The sequence below is a fragment of the Misgurnus anguillicaudatus genome, chromosome 5 (genome assembly GCF_027580225.2).
Source record: "Misgurnus anguillicaudatus chromosome 5, ASM2758022v2, whole genome shotgun sequence".
Lineage (NCBI taxonomy): Eukaryota > Metazoa > Chordata > Actinopteri > Cypriniformes > Cobitidae > Misgurnus > Misgurnus anguillicaudatus.
Genome location: NC_073341.2, coordinates 38,383,078 through 38,404,662, shown reverse-complemented (window position 1 = coordinate 38,404,662; position 21,585 = coordinate 38,383,078). Strand labels below are relative to the sequence as shown.

Here is a 21,585-nt window from a genome sequence, read left to right as displayed (position 1 = left end):
TGCACCATCTATTGCATCCAGGTGGGACTTGAGGAAAACTGTCCTGGTGGTCTTCCGTTGACTTGTGCAGATATATATCTTTTTTTTTTGTTGCTCATATTGTTCCTTTTCCACCCAAGATCGACCTAAAGAGGCCCTCCTTTACACTATTGTATACTAGTCATGCAATTGAAAGAACTTGAGTGTGTTTCCTAGGTGGGAATCAGCTGTGATTTATATATTTGCATTGGTACAATAAATTGTTTTTCAATCCCAATGGAATAAAATATAGGGGATATATTTAGGGGAGAGTGGGGCAAAGTGAGCCAGTGGGTAAGTTGACCCACCCCCTGTATCTAGGCTACCATATAGATTTGTAGCCGTCTGACCAGAAATCCAGGTAGCAACCATCATTTCTATTTGACTATGGTAAAGAGAAGCACAAGTTAAAGAGATAAGTATGATTTTTTTTACAAAAAACAGTTTTTATCCCATCAAAGTTAAATTTATACATGTCAAGTATAATGGCTGTTATGTTAAAGCAAATTTATCCAGGTCTAAATATTTATACCATACATATTGGTGATAGGCTAATGTATAAAACCAGGTCAATGATTTAGCTAAAGATTAGCCTGAATTACTAAACTAGGCAGTTTTTCCCAAAATGGTGGCCGTGGGGCAAAGTGAACCAAATGCTGTGGGGTAAACTGAACCAGCGGTTCAATGTACCCCACCATGATGTTTAGTTAAAAAAAATTTAAATAGAGCAATCAACATTATTATTATTATTACCCTTCCAAATAGGGCAAAAATAGACAATTTCATTAAAATGACAAATCCTAGGGTTGTAAATGGACATTTAAAAACGTTTCTGGATAATGTTTGCACTTCATAAAGTTACATACCTTCTATGTAAATATCAAAGAACAATTTAACACATTATTTCAATGCATTCTTTGGCACCCTTAAAATTAAATTTAAGAATGGTGTGAATTTTTTAACTATGTTCGGGTTTAAACAAAAAAAGTCAGTGGGTCAGTTTACCCCTTCACATGGATCAACTTACCCCTCAGCTGGGGCAAGTTGAGCCACAAGTGCACTTTTTTTTGAGAAGCCACCTTTTCAAAGCCCTTTGTTATAAAGGGATTCTTATCATTTCATTTGACAGGAGACATCCTTAAATAAAGGTTGATGGTTTTGTTTGACTTCTGTCTCATTTTTTCAGGCAGATAAGGCCACATATGTAAAAATTGGCTCATCTTACCCCGCTCTCCCCTATGTTTCAATTCATCATATAAACAGCTGTTTACTTTGACTATAAGTCTGGTTTAGCACATGATGTTATCTGTTTTGACATGAAAGCATTTGTAAATTTGACATTAAAAATCTATTGTTTTGGTCTTGTTTGAGCTTGTTTTGGTCTTGTTTGAGCTTGTCTGTAAAAGAAGTTAAAGCATTTTAAATTTGTGTTAATTGTATGCATTTTGTGTTAAACCAACAAGAAATGTGTAAATAGTATAGCTTACACAGGTGGATGTAGTGCTAACTGTGTTAAGAGTTTTGAAAAATCTGTCATAGCAATCGTAAAAAACTGTAACATACATTTAAATCTACAGTAAGTTACTGGCAAACAGCATAATTACAGCAAAAGTTTTGCAACAGAAGATGTCCTTAAAGTCAGTGAACGAGACAGATTAAAGGCTGTGTCATAATGAATCTTACTGGTTATCTGCGTGAGTTTGACCAACATATTCTTTAAAGGTAATGTAGATCTATTTTTGCTTTTCCCATGTGATAAACCCTGTTTAACCTATTGGATCCTTTCTTATTAAAGACCTGATAATTACATTGAAATCACTAAATCAACATTCTTTTAAATTAATGAAGAAAAATTTGATTTGATTAAGAAAACACATACCCAGAAAAGTGATTTAAAGAAGGTTTTAAAAGATAACAGGTTGTCAAAATCAAACAATTAGGTAATATTTAATATCTTTTTAATTGTTAATTCATCATTTGCTATTCTTATTATCAAATTAAACATGCAATATAATGAAAAATAATGAAGCATCTGCCACTACAAAGGGTAACAAATATGAAGCAGAAACTCATGTACATGCATTCTGATAATATTTTGTTTATTTAAAAGCTAACAAATTAGGAATGTAAAAACAAGTTTTAAAGAAATAAAATCCAATTACAAAACTGTGTGTGTGTGTGTGTGTGTGTGTGTGTGTGTGTGTGTGTGTGTGTGTGTGTGTGTGTGTGTGTGTGCGTGTGCGTGTGTCGTCATTTCTGTTTCTCTTCTGAAAGCCGCATGATTGTTTTGCTTCCTCATAGTCATTGTTGGTATACTGTACTGTCATGCTGGGTCCTGTGTTGTACATTGAGATACAGTTAGTGTATACTGTTGTACTCTTTGTATAATGTTGTACTCTTTACTAAGGAAAGCTAAAGAATGAGATTGGAAAAGCCTAGTGTAACACATAATCCTGAACACAAACTAAAACTCAACAGACACAAGGTTTTTAGGGTCAGAGATTGACAGAATATTATAATATTTTTTTAAATGCTGATATAGATGGATGAATGACTGGAGAAATACTGACCCTTATTCTTGGTCTTAATGGTGGTCAATATCACTGCAGCAGTCATGATGATGAGACCAAGAGCGATGAAGGAAACAAAACCAATGTAGACTAAAGATACTCCTTCCTCATGATGAACTAAGACAGCAAGGAAATGCAAAAGTATTAAAGGGATAGTCTACTCATTTTTAATATTAAAATATGTTATTACCTTAACTAAGAATTGTTGATACATCCCTCTATCATCTGTGTGCGTGCACGTGGGCGCTGGAGCGCGCTGCGATGCTTCGATGGCATTTGGCTTGGCCCCATTCATTCAATGGTGCCGTTTGGAGATGAAGTTGGAGGTGGCCAGGCACATCAACGTTTTTCCTGTTTGGGACGAGTAGTTGTGCGAGCAAGTTTGGTGGTGCAGGGTGGAGCGTGGCGCTTTTCTGGGCGAATTTGGGGGAGGACCTATATTTTATCGCGTAATAGCACTTTTGGGAGTACTTCGACTCTGCACAGTAACACCCTCCCTCTCCCATTATGAGAGTGAGAAGGGGAGCAGACTTTTCAGGCGAGTCGAAGTACTCCCAAAAGTTCCATAAAATATAGTTCCTCTTTTAAATCCGCTTAGAAAAGCGCTACGTTTTATTTTGTACCACCAAACTTGCTCGTATAACTACTCGTCTTAAATAGGAAAAACGTTGGTGTGTTTGGTCGCTTCTGACTTTGTCTCTGGGTGGTGCCATTGAGTGAATGGGGCTAAGCTAAATGCTATCGAAGCGTCGCAGCGCGCTCCAGCGCTTACGTGCACGCACACACATGATAGAGGGATGTATCAACAATTCTTAAGGTAATAACATATTTTAATATTGAAAATGAGTAGACTATTCCTTTAACATACAATAAAAATTTGCTTGGCTTTCCTTAAAGGGGACATATCATGAAAATCTGACTTTTCCACATTTATTCTATAATTGCTTCTTGTTCACACAGAGGGTTTTCAGTGTATCTTACTACTGTTAAACCGTGCTGTAGATTTCTGGGTAAATAACTGTAAAATTGGCAGTATTTAGGTTTAACATCGATGAAAGGCAGAGGCGCGGGAAGATATTTTCGGTAGGGGGTGTTGGGGTGTGGATGCGGCGGGGGGGAGGGAATTGGGTGGTGGTGGTGTATAGAGTTATAGAATTCTAAAGTTGTTCACAAGCTTTTTATTCTGCAGACCACTCTACCTATGTTTTCTTTTAAAAACTCACTCGAACCTCCCATCCATAATGTACAGTACAGCTGAGCTGATGCCGCATACAAACTATATAGCCTATTGCAACATAGTAGAGTTTAGGTTCTCTGCCAGGGTCGTTATTTTCTGCTACTATCCTCTAGCCGGGCCGTTGATTAAGCATTTTTTTTATCATTACTTTATTAGCCTCATTGGGTGGGGAGAAAACTATGCCATATAATCAGAAATATTATATATAGACTATATTTAGGCCAAAGTAGCAAATGTGTCCAAAAAGTTACACAAATTACAAAATGATTTGTAAAAGTTACAAAATGCAACGCGAGTCATGTGCGGAGTCTCCTCTGGCACCCATCACGCACGGGTCTGCTGTTCCAAATACTCACTTTAACTGGATGACTAAGAGTGGTACCTAATATTGCTCACTATAACCCCAGCAGTTATGATTATAAGACAAATGCCAATGGAGAGAAAGCCACCGATGACAGATCCATCTTCATTACAATCTAAAGGACGCAAAAGCAATAACAGACACATTGCTTAGTTATCCTTAAAGCCTAAAGCTGAATTTGCTTACATCATTTGACACGACTGCATGGCGCCTTTGAAACAGATTTTCTTGGGAGATCACTGGGCCTGTTTAAACAACGAAAAGCACCAGACAAATGCGCCACTGTAAATTAAAGATCGCCAGATTACCTGAGTCCAGGTTTCCAGATCCATCATAATAGTAAGTCTCAATGCGCTGAGTACGAAGCATGCAGGTAAAGGAGGCAGGTGGGCTCACAGTGACTTTAAATACACACATATCAGCACGTGAGGATTCAATTTCCTCCTTAGTGTAGTCAAGTGCATCCTCCACGGTCAACGTACAAGATTCCCATTTCATCCTTCTGTTAGGCCTACAAATCACTATTACACTTCTTCTGTCCTCCACCTGCTGGTACACTGTAATTTGGGGATTCACTGAAACACACAAACCAACAAGCTGGTGAAATATCTGACACATTTCTGCAGTATAAGTTGTGCCTTCAATATTGGGCATCTTTATCAAGTCTCAATCCTCTTTTCACTGAATTACAAAATAAAAGAGAGTAGATAAAACTTTAAAGAACACCTATTGCATTGCTTAAAAACAACATTATTTTGTGTATTTGGTACAATAAAATGTGTTCGTGTGGTTTATGGTTAAAAAACACATTCTTTTCCACATAGCATACATTTTTGTAGCTCCAGATTTCACTCTCATCCTGAAATGCATGGATTTGATTGGCCAGCTAATCTGTACGTTGAGATCGGTCTGAATACCACTGAAGTCAACTGGAAAGTGATGCTCCTTACCATATTTTAAAGATTCAGTTGCTAGCAGGAATTAACTTACAGACTGTGAGTCCAAAACGGAAGGAATTATGATAATGTCGGTCTTTACTACATCACCAATCCCAGGAAGTAAACTGTTGCCTACAATCCATGTGTTTGTTGTAGTCCAAGAAAAGAGATTTACGTTGAAGATGATAATTCGCGTCATTGTTACTTTGGGGTTTGTACCTTTTGCATATCGTTAATAAAGCAATAAGCCCCAAGAAGCAGTGGGTTACCAGTGCATTTTATAACAGCTAAGGGGCGTTGTTAGGTACGACGCGAAGCGGAGTGCCTAAAACCCCCTTAGCTGTTTTGAAATGCACTGTTACCCCACTGCTTCGCAGGGTTTATTGCGTTTATAAAACGGTTACTTCATATGCATAGCAGGGTTTCACAAAATGAAACACAAATAAGTTGTAATTATATTAGTACAAATATTAGTCTTCCGCCAAACAAAGTAGTTCCTCAGAATCAAGTGTGGCTGGAACAGAGCGCAATTCTCAAGCAACACAGACGCAGCAAAGACACAATGAAAATATGATTAAAGACTGTAGTGTTTATTTTATAAATCAACATTCATCTTTAATTTATACATTAACATTTATATCGTGTAACTGATGAAGTGATGATCAAATATGCTTGGAAGCATGCTTAACTCTGTCCCCGTCAGCGTTTTTTTTTAAGTTGCCACCCAGTTTTAGTTTAATGCCTTACAGAAAAATTATATTCTTTAAATAAATATAAAATGCCAAATGAATGCAGACCATCTTCTTTCCAACAACATCAACAAAAAGTTTCATCCTACCTTCATTTGTTCTCTTATCAGTTATCACCTCTCAAATTTTCAGCTAAAAGCGGAGATAATTTCCATTTTTGTGAAGAACTTTTGTAAAAGATCAGATTCAGAACCATCAAAACTTACACAGCACGCTAAATCCACCACAACACTGTTGTGTCGAGTGATTGCATCAGTGTTTAAGTTGTGTAAGATTGCCATCTAGTGGATAATAGCGGAAATATCAATTTAAGACAAAAACAACTCAGAGAACGTTTTCTCTTTATTGACGAAATGAATCAACAATATTTATTGACATTTATCTGGATATCGCCATAATTGTGCAAATGTAGAAAAATAAAAAAATTATTAAAGACTTTCATAAATCAGTACGCAGCAACAGTGGCGCAGTGATACTTGTAATGCGGTCTGAACCGTGGGTTTACCCGGGTATTTTATCACGGCTTAGAACGTGCTTCAACCAATCAGAATGAAGAACCAGAACGAGGCGTTTTATAACATGTATTAATACACACTTACACTCCAAAGAAAATGTAAAATCGTGAATCGGACAATAAGTGCTCTTTAATAATCAATCATTGAGTGTCAGAGAGCTGATGATGTTTAATTCTTTGTAGATTACCAATAGGCTAATGAAAACAACTAAATGTAACAACTAACTGTTTTTTGTAACTGTAAGATTAATCTTTTTCATAAAGGACCTTTTCAATAAGGAGAGAGAAAACAAATTTAAATGCCTACTTCTCCTGGGGTCATGCAAAAAATCATCATTATCATCACCAAAGAAGCGATCGATCTCCTGTCCAATGACATGCAAATATAAAAACAGGTTACACAGACAGGAAAAAGTACAAAGCCATCAATGGAATTTTACCCTTTACATAATATGTACCATTTATGAATATGCACCTTTGTATGTATCTTTGAGGTACTAATATTCATCATTAAGGTATACAAAAAATGAGGAAACCCATTACCTTAAAAAAATGAAGTAGCAATTTCAGTAAGTAACAGTATGGAAATTGCTTACCTAATTTTTTTAAGGCAACAGGTTTCCTACATTTTTTAAGTAAAGTCATAATCATTTTTAGCCTGCACCCTTTTGTCAAAGAGTACAGTGTACTACAAAATCAGAACCTTAAATGTAATAATAAATAAAAGCTTACACTAAAAGTTCACACATTACACACACAAAAAAACCCATAAAAACTAAACTAAAAGTTATTTGAAAACCCACATATGCATTCCCAGTTTTAATTCCTGTTTCCAGAATTTTCGCTAGACAAAAGAGAAAAAAAAAAACAGTAACAAATTAGTGCAATACATTTCTAGATTGACACAAAAAATTTTCAATATCAATTTATGTAAAAACACAATAATACTATATATATATATAAACTCACTTAAGGTTAACCAACTGATAAGCAAAAGAGAATTAAAAAGATGCTTCATCTTGCTCAAAAACTTTTCTTTGACACACAGCCTTAAACACAGAATAACATTTTGAAAGTTGCAAAGTTTCACAAGTTATGGGTAACAAGTGAAACACACCCCAATGAACCACGTGAATGCATACAAGTTTCCAAAGGCAATAGCACTGTTAACAGCACACGTTTTCAACTAAAATGTTTCTTAAACAAGCTTTGAAAAACACAATATAAATAATGTTATCTTCACTGTTACTGTATCTTCAATGCAAATTTAACAACACAGAATTTCTAACATCTTCATTGCTGACACTATTATTATTATTACAGTTTTGTTCACCACAGCAGATGTTAGTGAATGTTGAGTTTTACTTTATATAATATTAAAATGACACTGTCTCTGCAGGCACTTGGGCAATTCCATGCAAATGTCAACCTTGTTATGAAAAGTCAAGATTTTCCCAAAGTTTTCTACCATACTTATGTTTCAGACGTCAACATTTTGTGGTTTAAATACCCATGCAAAGTCTTTGTTTAAGCATTTTATTTTTATTCTTTTTTATAGTTAAGTGCAAATTTTAGAATAGTAACGTCCATAACAAAGAAACGTTATTTCTTCCTCATAAATGCACATAAAATTTTAATAAAATAATTATTAAATGCTCTTTGAAGAGCTGTCTCTTCTCCACATTATTTTTAAAACAACTTGGTTTGTGCAAGTCAATTTAAGTTTTGAACTGTGATAATTTGACATAACTTAACAAATTAGGTTAAACAATTTCAAGTTAAGGTAACATAAAAGTAGATGTTGATTTGACAAAAATGCTGCATTTTTTACATTATGGTTCAATATATTAATAATAAATTAATTCTCTGAGAAAGTTTTACCTGCAAATGTCAAATCCATAATGCTGGAATTGCTCAGATGGTTTTTCAAAGAAATAAAAAGGCAATGTGGGAGTATGTTCCTTTATTATAGGTTTATTAGGAGTATCAAGTTCAATTGGATTATATTTCACAGTTTTAAATGACTTCATAATGTAATCGTGAATAACTAAATGTTACAAATACATTGTGTTTTACATTACATCAGATTAAATGAGCCTCTCTTTTATAAATCATGGTCACTTTATCATCTGTCTGACCCAAAAGATCCGGCTATGGCTATTCAAAAATTTTTAATTCCTACAGATCAAAGATTTAGATCCAGTTTAGTTTTTGTACTAGATCTCTCTTCCTCAGAGAAATGAGTCAAGCTCGAGGCAGTTACAGAGATAGAGGAGAAGAACGGCACATACGAGTGATGATACATTAAAATGAGTAGAGTTTTGATGAATCTTATTTGTTTTAATGCTCAGTCTAACTAGATACAGATTTAGGATGTGTTTTTAATACCAGTACACATAACAGTTGAAACGTACTGGTTTACAACATTAACCTGTGATGTTTACAACCTTAAGATGGCAAACCTTGGAAATGCATCCTTGTTAAGGTTTAAAATATTGTACAATAGATTTAATGGTAACAAATAAAAAACAGAATTAATATATAACATATACACTACAGTATATAAACATTTGAATAACAGTGATAAGAAAATAAGAAATTAAATACAACACAAATGTATGTCTGTACTGTCAAGTCAGAATTGTATCATTTCAGACGATACACAAACACAGTCTGCTTAAAAACAAACTCAGATGAAATAAATCACATCAGTGTTGCTGTATACACAGTAGTGGTTGTGTGTACTGTATTTTTGGGTGTATATAAATGTGTAGGGTTATATCAGATGATTGTGTTACATCACAGAGCAGCAGCAGGTGGCTGGGTAATCATCAGCGTTCACTTGAAACTCATTTCCATACACATAATAAAAATGGGATTTTCCTTTCCACTTGTAGTTCACTTTGGTAATGGGAATTAGCTCTATTGTCTGTCTCTAGAATAAGAGAAAAAGATATAATTCAGTTAAAGACGACATGCAATTGTAGGTTAAAATAATAATAATAATAATAATAATAATAATAATAGATAAAAGACGATACAAAGTTTTTTGGTAACACTTTAAAATAAGGTTGTTTTTGTTAACATTAGTAAATGCATTAGCTAACATGAGCAATATATTGTTTTTCAGAATTTATTCATCTTTGCTAGGCATGGGCTAGTTACAAGTATTAATGTAAACAGAGGTTTTAAAACCACAAAAATTTTCTGTGATACCGTTCCCAAGGTATGATTATGATTATTCTGAATGATTCGATTTAATTCAAACAGATATATCGATGCATCACGATGCGTAGCATTCTTAATTTTTAATATTATGGCACAGGTAAGTCTCTCTCCATTACACTTCTCCAGAGGTGGCATATTTAACATGCCAATTGAGTGCTTTACATCCTAAAAAACCTTTGACAGCAAATATAAAATGCACATCTCATAGAGAAATGCGTGCGAGCACTGCTTTTTTAATAAACGATTGTTTTTATGCATCGATCCAGTAATCGTTCACATTACATCCAACAGCCTAACTAAGTTTAATAAATTTTGTAGATGAATTGTTAGTTCATGTTAGCTATGCATTAAAGGGATAGTTCACACCAGAATTAAAGAGGCCCCATTGACTTCCATAGTAGGAAAAAGAATACTATGAAAGTAAATGTGGCGTTTGATCGGTTTAATTACAAACATACATCAAAATATCTTCCTTTGTTTTAATCAGAACAAAAAAAAATATGTGTGTAAGTAAATGATAACAGAATTTTTGCTATTAACAAATACAACCTTACCATTACCAGTTATTTATGTGCAAGCACACACAGAGACACAAAACTAGGGTGGTACCTGTTGTAATATGCGGGAGTTTTGGGCATATTTTGACTGATGCTCTCGTACTAAACGTTCAGAAGCTTGTGCGACAGAAGCATCAGGAAAACCCATAACCGGATACAGCTACAATAAACACACAAATTAGTACACAAACACATACAACTGTATGCACTACATAGTTAATTTCCTCCTGTATTTACATCACAATGATATATATGCATATTTACACGCTTGTGCTTACCATGTATTGGGCATTTTGAAACAGCTGCTTCCCCGAGACATTTTCAAGATTCTGCACTCTCAGACCACTCGATTGTTGTGCCACGAAATCATCTTTTTCAGTGCTCCTAAAATCATCAAATCCGTATCATCAAACAAATCTAAATATTATAAATAACATGAAACACCTGGAATTAATGCTCGCCTGTGCAAATCTCACTGCTGTAATGCTAGATGTATAAAATGTTGGGTATTGTGAAAGTAATCATCCCAATTTCAAATCCTAAATATGGTCAGATATGATCAGGGCGGCCCGAATTGCTTGCAAGCACATGGAGGGGTGTAAGATTTGACCTGTAAACATCACATATTACATGATAATCTGAGCCGAACTGATCATGGTACCGAAAAAATGGCTGAAAATCCCATAGCGTGAGCCTTGCTTTAAAGGTGCAGTGTACATTTTAGCGGCATCTAGTGGTGAGGTTGCGAATTGCAACCAACGGCTCAATCCACTGCTCACCCCTCACTTTTAAAACTATGGTAGCCCCCACCATAAAAACATGTTATCAACGGAGACATCTTAGGGCTTCTGTAGAAACATGGTGGCACAAAATGGCGACTTCCACGTAAGGGGACCCTCTAGCTGTGTCACAATTCAGGGGCTGCGACCTTCTAAGGACGTATTTTAAGACCGATTGCGTCACAGCAGCGCGACTTCAGGCTGGTAAGGCCGTCCCAATTCGAAGGATGCTTAGAATGAAGCTTCAAAATGCGTCCTCATTTCTCCGCGCTGTTAAGGATAGAACGAATGGATCCTTAACAGCCGAGGATATCCCAAGATTCATTGCGCGCCTGCAACGGCGTCTGGATATTCTAAAATAAACAATTAAAACCTTCATTAAATAAAAGTGTGTATTTATCAAAAAAAAGTTTGTCACTGTTTTAGTATTATAAGTTATGTTTTGTGTTAATATTATTATTTTTATGATGCATATATTTCTAAGGTTGATTAATTTAATTTAATATACTGTTGAATAGTTTAATCTACATCAACGTGTCATATTTTCTAAACTAAATTAATATTTTTCTGATATCATATTTATTTTAATAAGTCAGAAACGTTTCCGCTATGTCCTGAGGACAGGCGCAGCAGGTGACGCCAATTATGGGTCATCCGAAGGTTAGACCGTCTCATTTCAGTTCTCTTCGCGGATTTCTGAGGCTGCCACCTTGAAAGACCGAGTGCTCATATTTAAGGTCGCATGCTTAGAAGGTCGCAGCCCCTGAATTGGGACACAGCTTATGTGTATGTAGATAAAAACATCTCATTCTAAGGTAATAAAAACATAATGGTTCATTATAAAAAGGTCTTTATACACCCCTGATAATATAGTTTTGTATATTATTTTGCATTTCTGTCAAGAGATACTTTACACACTGCACCTTTAATTACATTTTATGCCAATGGTGGTTACTAACTGGCCAAAAGAGCCCAACCTTAAGTCTTTATGATACTGTAGTGCCTTGACATAACGAGTTTCTTCTAAAATGTAAATCTATGGATTTTATCACCCGTTTAAATCACGTTAAAATCTTAAACAACTGATTTAAAGTATCATTCATGTCTCCAAGCACAAACGGGACAAGCAATAATAGTGACACTTGCATTAATAAACACTACTAATTTAATACACAGATCATACCATTTAACAGTGAGATTGATGAAGACGAGCAACTGTCTCTTCCCACGACAGGTTTCACACTCACGAGAGCCTTGGCCGTTACATGAATTACAGCTGAAAGATGACAAACAAAAATTTAGATTAAAGAACTGCATTGGAATTTAAACTATGAATTATGAACTTCAGAAAGTTTGATTTAATTTAGCTTGAGGGGTTCGACTTACAGTTCTCACGACCACGGCCACTGCAAGTTATGCAGCGGTCATCAGACTGACGAGTTCCAGAACCATTACACGCCCAACACACTTTCTGCACACGCACAAGAAAAGGGATCAAGTTAATTTTTTTCTGTTAAAGCTGCAATCCATAACTTTATTCAGATAAAAATAAACAAAAATTGGTTATCGAGCAAGTAAAAAAAAAAATCACAGTTTAAAACTATCACCTTACCGTAAACCCCGATATAATAATGTATAATAATATTAATTTATCATTTAAATGGCGGGGTTGGTTTTCACAGGAAAAGTTTGCAAAAGTAATTCATCTTTGCATGATCACATCCCAAACAGAAATAAGAGGACTTGGCAACATGATTGCATGTATGTGATGCACAGGGAAGAGATTGCATTCTGTTTATACAACAGTTGTTTAGAGTTTAAACTTGTTATCTAGATGGTGCCGTTTAATATGTGAAGTTTTAAACAACGATCATCCGGGGAAGAGTAACATAATTTAAATCATCTGTTGTTAAAACAATAAAAGTTCAAACTGCAGAGAGTCTCCAGTTAAAAAGGGAACGCGACAGCTCATGCAAAAAAAAGTTATCAGCAGGGGTTTTCAACATCTGAAGTGATTAAATACTGAAGCAGAGATTACATTTTCCTCTGAACACGCAAGACTTCTACTGTATGTTGAAACATTTACATTTTCATTTAGTCAGCACAAATGCAGCAAATATATTACTTTAGATATATGACTTTTAAGATACTTCTTTCAAGTCGATGTATAATGACAGATCCGCTCTTATACAGTGATGACATAGATCAGAGTCATCCACGTAGTGTACCGGGGCAAATCACAACGCGCATACAATAATAAATCCGCAAATTGCATAGTTCAAACAGAGATGGCGATAGAGAGGCCAAAACTACAGATTACAGCTTTAAAATAAAATCTGCACACAAAAAACCCAACAAAACTCATGGTATTCTTTCTCAGATTTTTCTGCGAATAATACTGTCATGATGTCACTCACGTTTCCAGCTCCAGCGCATGTGGTACAGGGACCTCTTCCTACTCCAAGACACGTGTGACAGTTCTGGAAAATAAACAAAATATAATGCTTTAAAATACAAATACATGTACAATATAATCCGACATGGCTGGTACATCTATGTCCTATACAGATGCACTGAAAGTCACTTTGGACTTAAGTGCTTGCCAAATGCATGCGGGGGATTCTCACGAAATCCAGACTTAGAAGGTGTCCAGCATCAGATTTTTTTAAAAACCCCTTGAAGCCAATTTGTTTTGCACATGTAAGATTAAAGAGTAACTAAACCCTAAACCAACTTTTTATAGTTAATTATCTGTAAGAATGGGCCTTTATTAGTGCCGTTCATTGATTTGAGTAACTAAGTGCTGCCCTCTTCAGGTTGAATGGTGGCTACTGCAGTTTAATTTTTCTAAGTGGTACGACCCTACGCAAGCAATTTGAAGCTCACCATGCCCTTGTTATGATTTCCCCACACCCTTGGTACGAGCGCAGTTTGTCCCCTCTATCTCTGTTGGGGTCTGCCCACTTTTCTTGCATTTTTCAAATATTGCCAGTGGGTGGAGTCAGGCTCTGAACAGGGGTTTAGTTACGCTTTAAGGTATGAACTTACTATAACCATTATTTTTAGAGGATTTAAAACAGTTCCTATAGAATTATTTACATTTTTTAGATTAGCATTATAAAAAATGATCATTACCGCAACATAATATTACATTAAATATATGCATTTACAAACTCATGTTTCGGTAATGAGAATTAAAAAGTTGTCTAGGTACTATGACAAACAAAATTTCAACTTTTATCTGGAGAGAAAAAATAAGAACTGCTTACCTCGTAGCCATCTTGAGTGTCACAGTCAATTATGTCCCTTCCAACAATTTTATTTTTGAAAATGTTAAATCATTGAGGGCTTAAACAATAATTTAAAATTGTTGCGGAGGATGAGAAAATTGGTCTTGTACACATTTATATTCCTTATTATTGTCTCTACATTACCAATGATCACCAAATACCACATGTTTCTTTACTGTAAATGTTTATAGTATAACATGCACTAAAATATTTCTATGTCAAAAAACCCAAATCCAGTCATGGACACGTTGCGGTAATGAAATGTATAAAAAACAACAAAATTGGTTTGTATGATGTCATTTGAAATCATGTGCAAAATAGTACGTAAAGAGATGTTAGCTGTATGTTTCTTATTTTGATACTCTTACTTTGCATTAACATTTTTATCAAAATGTTTCACGACACCTCATAAGTCTAATTTCGCGAGAATCACCCATAAATGTAAAATGTATGTAAATGAGGACTTATGTTCTTTTGTTTTTATTACAACCTTGACTGCTGAGGAGGTATAAGGCACTTTGATAGTCTCCTTCTTGTCATTGAAGAAAGTTGGAGGATTAGTAGGAATCTGCCACGGCGATGGCGCAGGTTGAATACCAGCATCCACAACCTGCCCTGTCAGACAGAGAAAGAGACATCAACAAATCAGTTGAATCTTTTAAATTAGTTGACATGTTGAAGATGTACACGTTATGGCTCTGTGGTAATATATGTGTCGAAATATTTCTGTGTGTGGGTTTGAGTGATCTGCCATATCAGATTCGGTCTCAACCAATGGCATGAATTTGAGGCGGGACTACCTTTATGCTTGATTGTTATATTATGGGGGTGGTAGGAGCTCAAGTTAAAATGCTAATCTTGTCATTGTTTACTTAAGTCTTTTGAAACCAGTCTCACATTCTTTCTTTTGTAAAGCACAAAAGGGGATATTTACAAAAGAATCCTAAACATGGTCGTATCTATATGCTGAATTTGAATGGTGTACAAGGCTGCCAAGCAGGATGTAGTCTCGCGTAGCCAGATCTTCAATACTGAAGGTCTGGGCTCGGTTGCATCACCCTTATGTTTGCAGAAAAACCCTTAATTTTTTTCCGTTGCATCTTCATGGCAACAATAGTATTTTATAACAGCAAACCTGGGTCACTGTCGTGAAACACTTAACACTTACCCTCACCTAAGAGAACCGTTTAAGGATTATACTGTATGCCAGTGGTTCTCAAACTGGGGTCCAGGGCCCCCAGGGGGGCCATGAGATGGTGCAGGGGGGGCCCCAGTTTTATGACAGTTTATAAAATAGAGAATAGAGAAACATTGCATATTTTTGAGAATCCAATGTTTAGTTGATCATGATAACTGCTCATTATTATTCACGTGAACACGACTGATTCTCTTCCTCAATGGAACATCAGAGCTTTGTTTTCCAGGGACCGAAAGGAATCGCGGCACTCGTGTATTCTTGAAATCCGGTTTACAAATCAAAAAGTGTAGGATAAACATCAGACATTTAGCCAACATTCTGTGGGCGTGATGTCTGAGGCTGAGACTAAGCAGGATGTGGTATTTTACTAAAGAAGCCACATGGCTTTGGCACGACATGATGGTGAGCAATTAGTACTGTTATTGATGGGTGAACCGTTCCTTTTAAGCTCAAACAATAAGGTTTTGGCTGGGAGTAAATCTGAATGATGATATTATAAATTTCCTTGACTTCAGGTACCTGTGTAAGGCTCCTGACTCCATTCAGATGTTCTGGACTCTGTGAAACTCTCCAAACGATACTGAAAATGGATGAAGAATAAAACCTCAAGTCAGTAACACCATCAATGTATGCACTTACAATGTTTTCCACGTCTATACAAAATATACAGAAGATGATCCATTTGCTCTAATTAACAAAGACTCAGTTCTCACCCTGTAGGTATTAAAAGTCTCCATGCTGGTAATCACCCCGTCTTTAACAGGTGCAGAACTATAGCAACACTTGCTGGAGACGTAATTTTCTAGAGATTCACGAGCTTTGTCCTCTGAGATTGAAGGAATGCTGTTACGAAAAAAAAAAATTAAATAAGATCAATAGATGGGTGACGTTTGCACAAGACATGCAAGGGTGTGAAGTACAGCAGTTCCCAATCTGGATCTTGGAGGCCACTGACTATTACACATTTAGGTTTACCCGTAACGTGACACTAAAATCAGGTTGTTAATGAACGCACAAAGTAAATAAATCAAGAAAATACTATCTAGATTCACAGTCAGTACAGTAAGTGAATGACATCCTTGCTTAAATATTATTATTATAAATAAAGAGATGTAACAAGACGACATTTTCAATATACAGCTCTGTTTTAAAAGCAGACAACTGATGCAATATTTAAAGGAGTCAATTTGGGTATAAAAGCCATTTATCGAGCTCTCTTAAACCTAAAGTGTTTATGAACAGAATCCCATTTAGCACTAACTCAATTCACAAAACACTTAGTGTAATGTAGCCAGCATGAAAATGCTTAAGTATGACGGTCTTTGCATGACAACCGCATGTTTGAATAATGCATATCATAGGAAATTGTGTTCAAGATAAGATTTTTTGCAAACTGCATAAATCGCAACATAGAGAAGGAAACTCACTGCCAGTCAGGGGGAGTTGGTGCTTGTTCGGGCACAGGCATGGGTACAGTTGGCATTGGAGGTGGAAGATACCCACCTGTTTAAGATGCATCAATAACAATACTTATACCAACGGGAAATTATTCACAGGAGTGTCTGAATTGAGATAAAGATTATATCCTGAACTGAACTTTATTTGTTGTTTAATAAGGAGCACAACTATAACATGCTTCTTACCTCCACCGCCAGCCAGGGTTCCCTCATATCCTGGGATAGTGTCGAACATGTTGGCAGGGGGTGCGGTAGGTGCGCCCAACATGCCTGAATGAAATACAAACAAACCGGTCAGGGCAGTTTTCTCTCGGTTGTAAATATTGAGTTACAGGATAGAAAACATTATACTGTAATACTGCTGAGAATGTTATGAATGACTTGTTTTAATTAATATATATACACTTAACGGGGCGGTTTCCTGGACAAGGTTTAGATTAATCCAGGACCGTCACCAGGCCTTAGTTATATTTGGACATTTAAAGACTTTTTACAAACATGGCTTAGAAAAAAACAATACTGGTGTGCATCTTGAGAAAAACAATTGCAGCGATATGTTCAGACATGTCAGTGCAAGATGTTTTTAAATTAAGACATTTTTAGTCTTAATGCATTTAAGCCCTGTCTGGGAAACCAACCCCCCAAAATTACATAGAGATATACATTCATATATCTATCTATCTATCTATGTATATGTATGTGTGTGTGTATAATTAACAGATTTTAACTGAATGGTTTATAAAATAAATATCGGTAAACCTCTTTTACAAGGTCTCTAAACAGAAATCAATCAGTTAAATAGCAAAGTCCAAGTAGTTTATAAATATTTAGTCATTATTGAAGCATCGCATTACTCGCTCTATATTTGCGGGACTCAACCTCGTGTCATGCGATTTTTTCGCTTGAGTTGAATATTTTTAACTTGCGCGAAGACGCGTTTGAGGCGAATAGCGCGTGTTTTCGCGACAATCGCGTTGCCCAATTCGCGTCTTTCTTTGTATGTAATCTACTCGCGCAAATCGTTGAATTCGCGTTTGATGTTTACGCCCCAGTCTTCAGCTGTTCAGACTAAATGGTACAATAAATGAAAGATGCAATAACCAACAGAACTTACTTTTGTCTTGAACAGCACTTTTCTCAAATAGAAGAAAACTTCAACAGATTAATATATTGCGGTTGATTAAAAATCCAATATCAGGGGTTCACCTGGTGAGGAGCGTGTGCTCAACAAGCTATGCACTGCAGTATAGAAGGCTATAGTAGGAAATATATGGTTTACATTTGAGTCTGATTGGACGAGAGAGGAGCGGGTGGGAGTCACTCTTCCCCTAACACAAGTCGTGACGTGTGCGAGTTAACATAAACGTCTCGAGGGAAGCGTCTCATAATTCTGTGGAAATGGGTGAGATGAAAAGCATTGCCACAGGTAGCATTCAACTAAAGTAATAAGATACTTTTATTCAAAGCAATTTACAATGCATTACAGGGTCTACAGTTTTTATGTGTATTTACTGGGTTTTACCCATGACCTTGGGCTGCTAATGCAATGCAATAACGAACTGCGCAAAAGGAACACGTGTATTGTGAAAAATTCTAATAAACTGTGCAACACGGAAGTTACGACTGCGGTAACAAAATACGATCAAAAAAAAATTATATATATATATATATAATTTCATCATATATATATATATATATATATATATATATATATATATATATATATATATATATATATATATATATATATATATATATATATATATATATATATATATATATATATATATATATGTATGATGAAACAAAATAATAGGGGCTAACACTGAAATAAGTTGGATTTATTAGTTCAGTGGAAACCATTTGTCCAAGTGTTTGAAAGGTCGTGGGTGTGTAGTTGTACTGACAGCCCCTTTATTGACTTCTCGTGAAACAAGTCTTGACAAATGAGAAATAATGCAACAGATTACTTAAGAAGATTTTCCGATAATGCTCTGGGAATGTTGAAACCCTGACAATACAACACTGTTTGTAATACCATGGGACTACCATATTAAATCAAAGTAATTGTATTAGGGAAGTGTAGTATACACACTTTAGTACACTTTGCGCAATATGAAAGTTAAAGTTGAACTTCAAATAAACTATGATCGGCATTTTGGTTTTAGGCGTCATTATATTCGTTAAACTGCGTGGAAATCTGACATAAGGCCACGTGAAAAACTCTTACCTGGTGCTGGCGTTCCGTACACTGGGTTAACGGTGCCATAACTGGGTCCATAATTACTTTCAGAGAGCGAAAAGTTAGTTGTGTGTATTCTTAAACACGTACGTAACTTTATAATTTGTGTAAATATTCGTGTAGTTTAGTTTCTTACCTAGCAATTGGTCGATCCATTTTGGTAATGCAGTGTGAAATGGTTCCTTGAAAAGTTTATTGCTTCCTGCATTACATAATCATGTGATCGTTTTGCTTCGTGAATTGATTTGCATGACATTTTAGCTCAACAAAGGGAACTGTTCATTATACACCGTATCGCACACGAATAAAAAACCTACAACGTTACACATTTCAGCTAAAGTGGGCTATTACGTCACGTAAACACAGTTCTGCATTTACTTTCGTTTTAGTTTAGTGTGCGTAGTTATGAACGCAGATGGTTGATGGATATTTATTATAATTGATCTGTGTATGAACAGAATCACATTTAGGGCTCCTACTGACAACATACATGTACTGCAGAACATATATGTATAGTAGCCTATGGTTTATATATGGGCTGCTGCTATAGGACGAGAGGGCGGATTAGGAGGAGTGTCAGATACTCTAAGAATGTTTGGAATGAAAACAACGCTTACGAAAATATTATAACGCACAACGCAGTGACTGCCCCAACTCCAGATAGTTATAATACCATGGTGAATGGTTACCAGCTGTTGAACTTCAAAGAAATCGGAAAAGACGTTTTCGTCTAGGGCGTTTCAAACGCTACGCGCTAGGCGGCCAAATCGCAGCGCGGCTACATCTTTTCTCGTGTAACGTTAGTGGAAGTGTTTTGTGCAGCATTTAGTGCAAATATTATCTTTATAACGGCGTCTGCCGTGAAGAGCCGTGCCCATCAAAAACTCTTACCTGGTGTTCCGTACACTGGGTTAGCCATGCCATAGGAGGGTCCATATCCATAATTACTTCCAGAGAACAAAATGTTAGTATGTGCATTCTTAACTAAAGTGTAACTGAAGTATTCGTTGCGTGAAGTTTACTTTCACTTACCCACCAATCGGTCTCTCCATTTTGGATTTGTGATTCAAAAGGCTGGCTGAATTCCAAACCGCCTACTTCCATACTATATAGTACGCCAAGTAGCGCTTTTTACATACTATATAGTATGGAAGTAGGCGGTTTGGGATTCAGCCGCTGACTCCAGCTCCCGAATCGCCTGCCCCTTTTCCCGAACTAGATCCGTCCTCCCTTAAAAATGTTGGACATTTTAAGCGCCTCCCATGGAAGTGAACGGATAGTTCTGCGAAGAAACTGGGCTCTGTTTATTGTTGTTGTTTTTTAGCTTAAAAGTGGCGGTAACTCAATCATCCAAGTGGCTCGTTTACCAAAAAGATTCGTTCAGATTCGAACACTGATTCCTTCAGGATCTCCCTTCAGTGAGCGTTTCTTCTTATTACATAAATACGCCAGTAGGTGACGACATTGTATAGTAGTAAACTTTTATTTACTATATTGTTTCAAAAGGGAAAATAATGTGATTTCAAACATATTCTGTGCACTTCAAAAAATGACTTTTCTTACTTAATATTTTTGTCTTCCTTTCAGTAGAAATATCTTAAAATATAAAATTCTTAAATCAAGATGTACTTTCCTGATGAGCAAAATGACCTAAGAAAATAATACTAGTTCCTAGACAAAAAATATACAATTTAAGGGAATTTGTGCTTAAAACAAGCAAAAATAACTGCCAATGGGGTGAGACAATTTTACTTGAATTTAGTGTTTAAGAAAAAAGATATCTTATTTCACTTTTTTTTTTCTCACCCCATTGGCAGATAATTTTGCTTGTTTTAAGGACAATTTCACTTAAATTGTATATTATTTGTCTTAAAACTAGACTTATTTACTTAATTTTGCTCATCAAGAAAAAGCATCTTAATTTAAGAATTTTTAGATATTTCTACTGAAAACAAGACAAAAATACTAAGTAAGAAAGTCATTTTTTTGCTGTGTGTGTGTGTGTGTGTGTGTGTGTGTGTGTGTGTGTTCACTACTCACTGGGATGGATTAATTAAAAAAGGTGCACTTGCATTAGCCTACCATACGTTGGCCATCAATTGAATTATCAGGTAGCTCTGGGTATGCATTGGATTGGCAGTCACTGACACATTGCGCGTCCGTAACGTACATCTTAAATTCATTTACTCATATTTTTCCAGTCATTTTCTGGTGTAATGTAATGCTGTCATCCACGCCAGATCCACGCATGCATCATACTAGACTTCATATCTACAGTTCGACTTAATGCGGCGCCGCAAGAATCGACGGCCGGATGACGTCAAAGTATCGCGAGAGCGAGACGAAATATAATTTCTAGAATCATTCTCGCAGTACTTTGACGTCATCCGGCTGTCGGTTCTTGCAGCGCCGCATGAAGTCGAACCCCAGCAAACACAAACGTTTCA

General features: G+C 36.0%; 1 protein-coding gene across 1 annotated transcript; it reads right to left on the bottom strand.

The window, feature by feature from the left end:
- Positions 1-8,335: 8,335 nt before the first annotated feature.
- On the bottom strand, positions 8,336-20,543 carry LOC129413566 (protein SSUH2 homolog). The gene is made up of 14 exons (XM_055167277.2): positions 20,318-20,543; positions 20,171-20,215; positions 20,030-20,085; positions 17,083-17,166; positions 16,867-16,942; positions 16,153-16,282; positions 15,959-16,019; positions 14,732-14,856; positions 13,369-13,431; positions 12,340-12,422; positions 12,135-12,227; positions 10,451-10,556; positions 10,225-10,332; positions 8,336-9,322 (listed from the first exon to the last, which is right to left on the bottom strand). Exons 2-14 carry the CDS (start codon positions 20,188-20,190, stop codon positions 9,182-9,184), a joined length of 1,146 nt encoding a protein of 381 aa, XP_055023252.2. The 5' UTR covers positions 20,191-20,215; positions 20,318-20,543; the 3' UTR covers positions 8,336-9,181.
- Between the last annotated feature and the right edge of the window lie 1,042 nt (positions 20,544-21,585).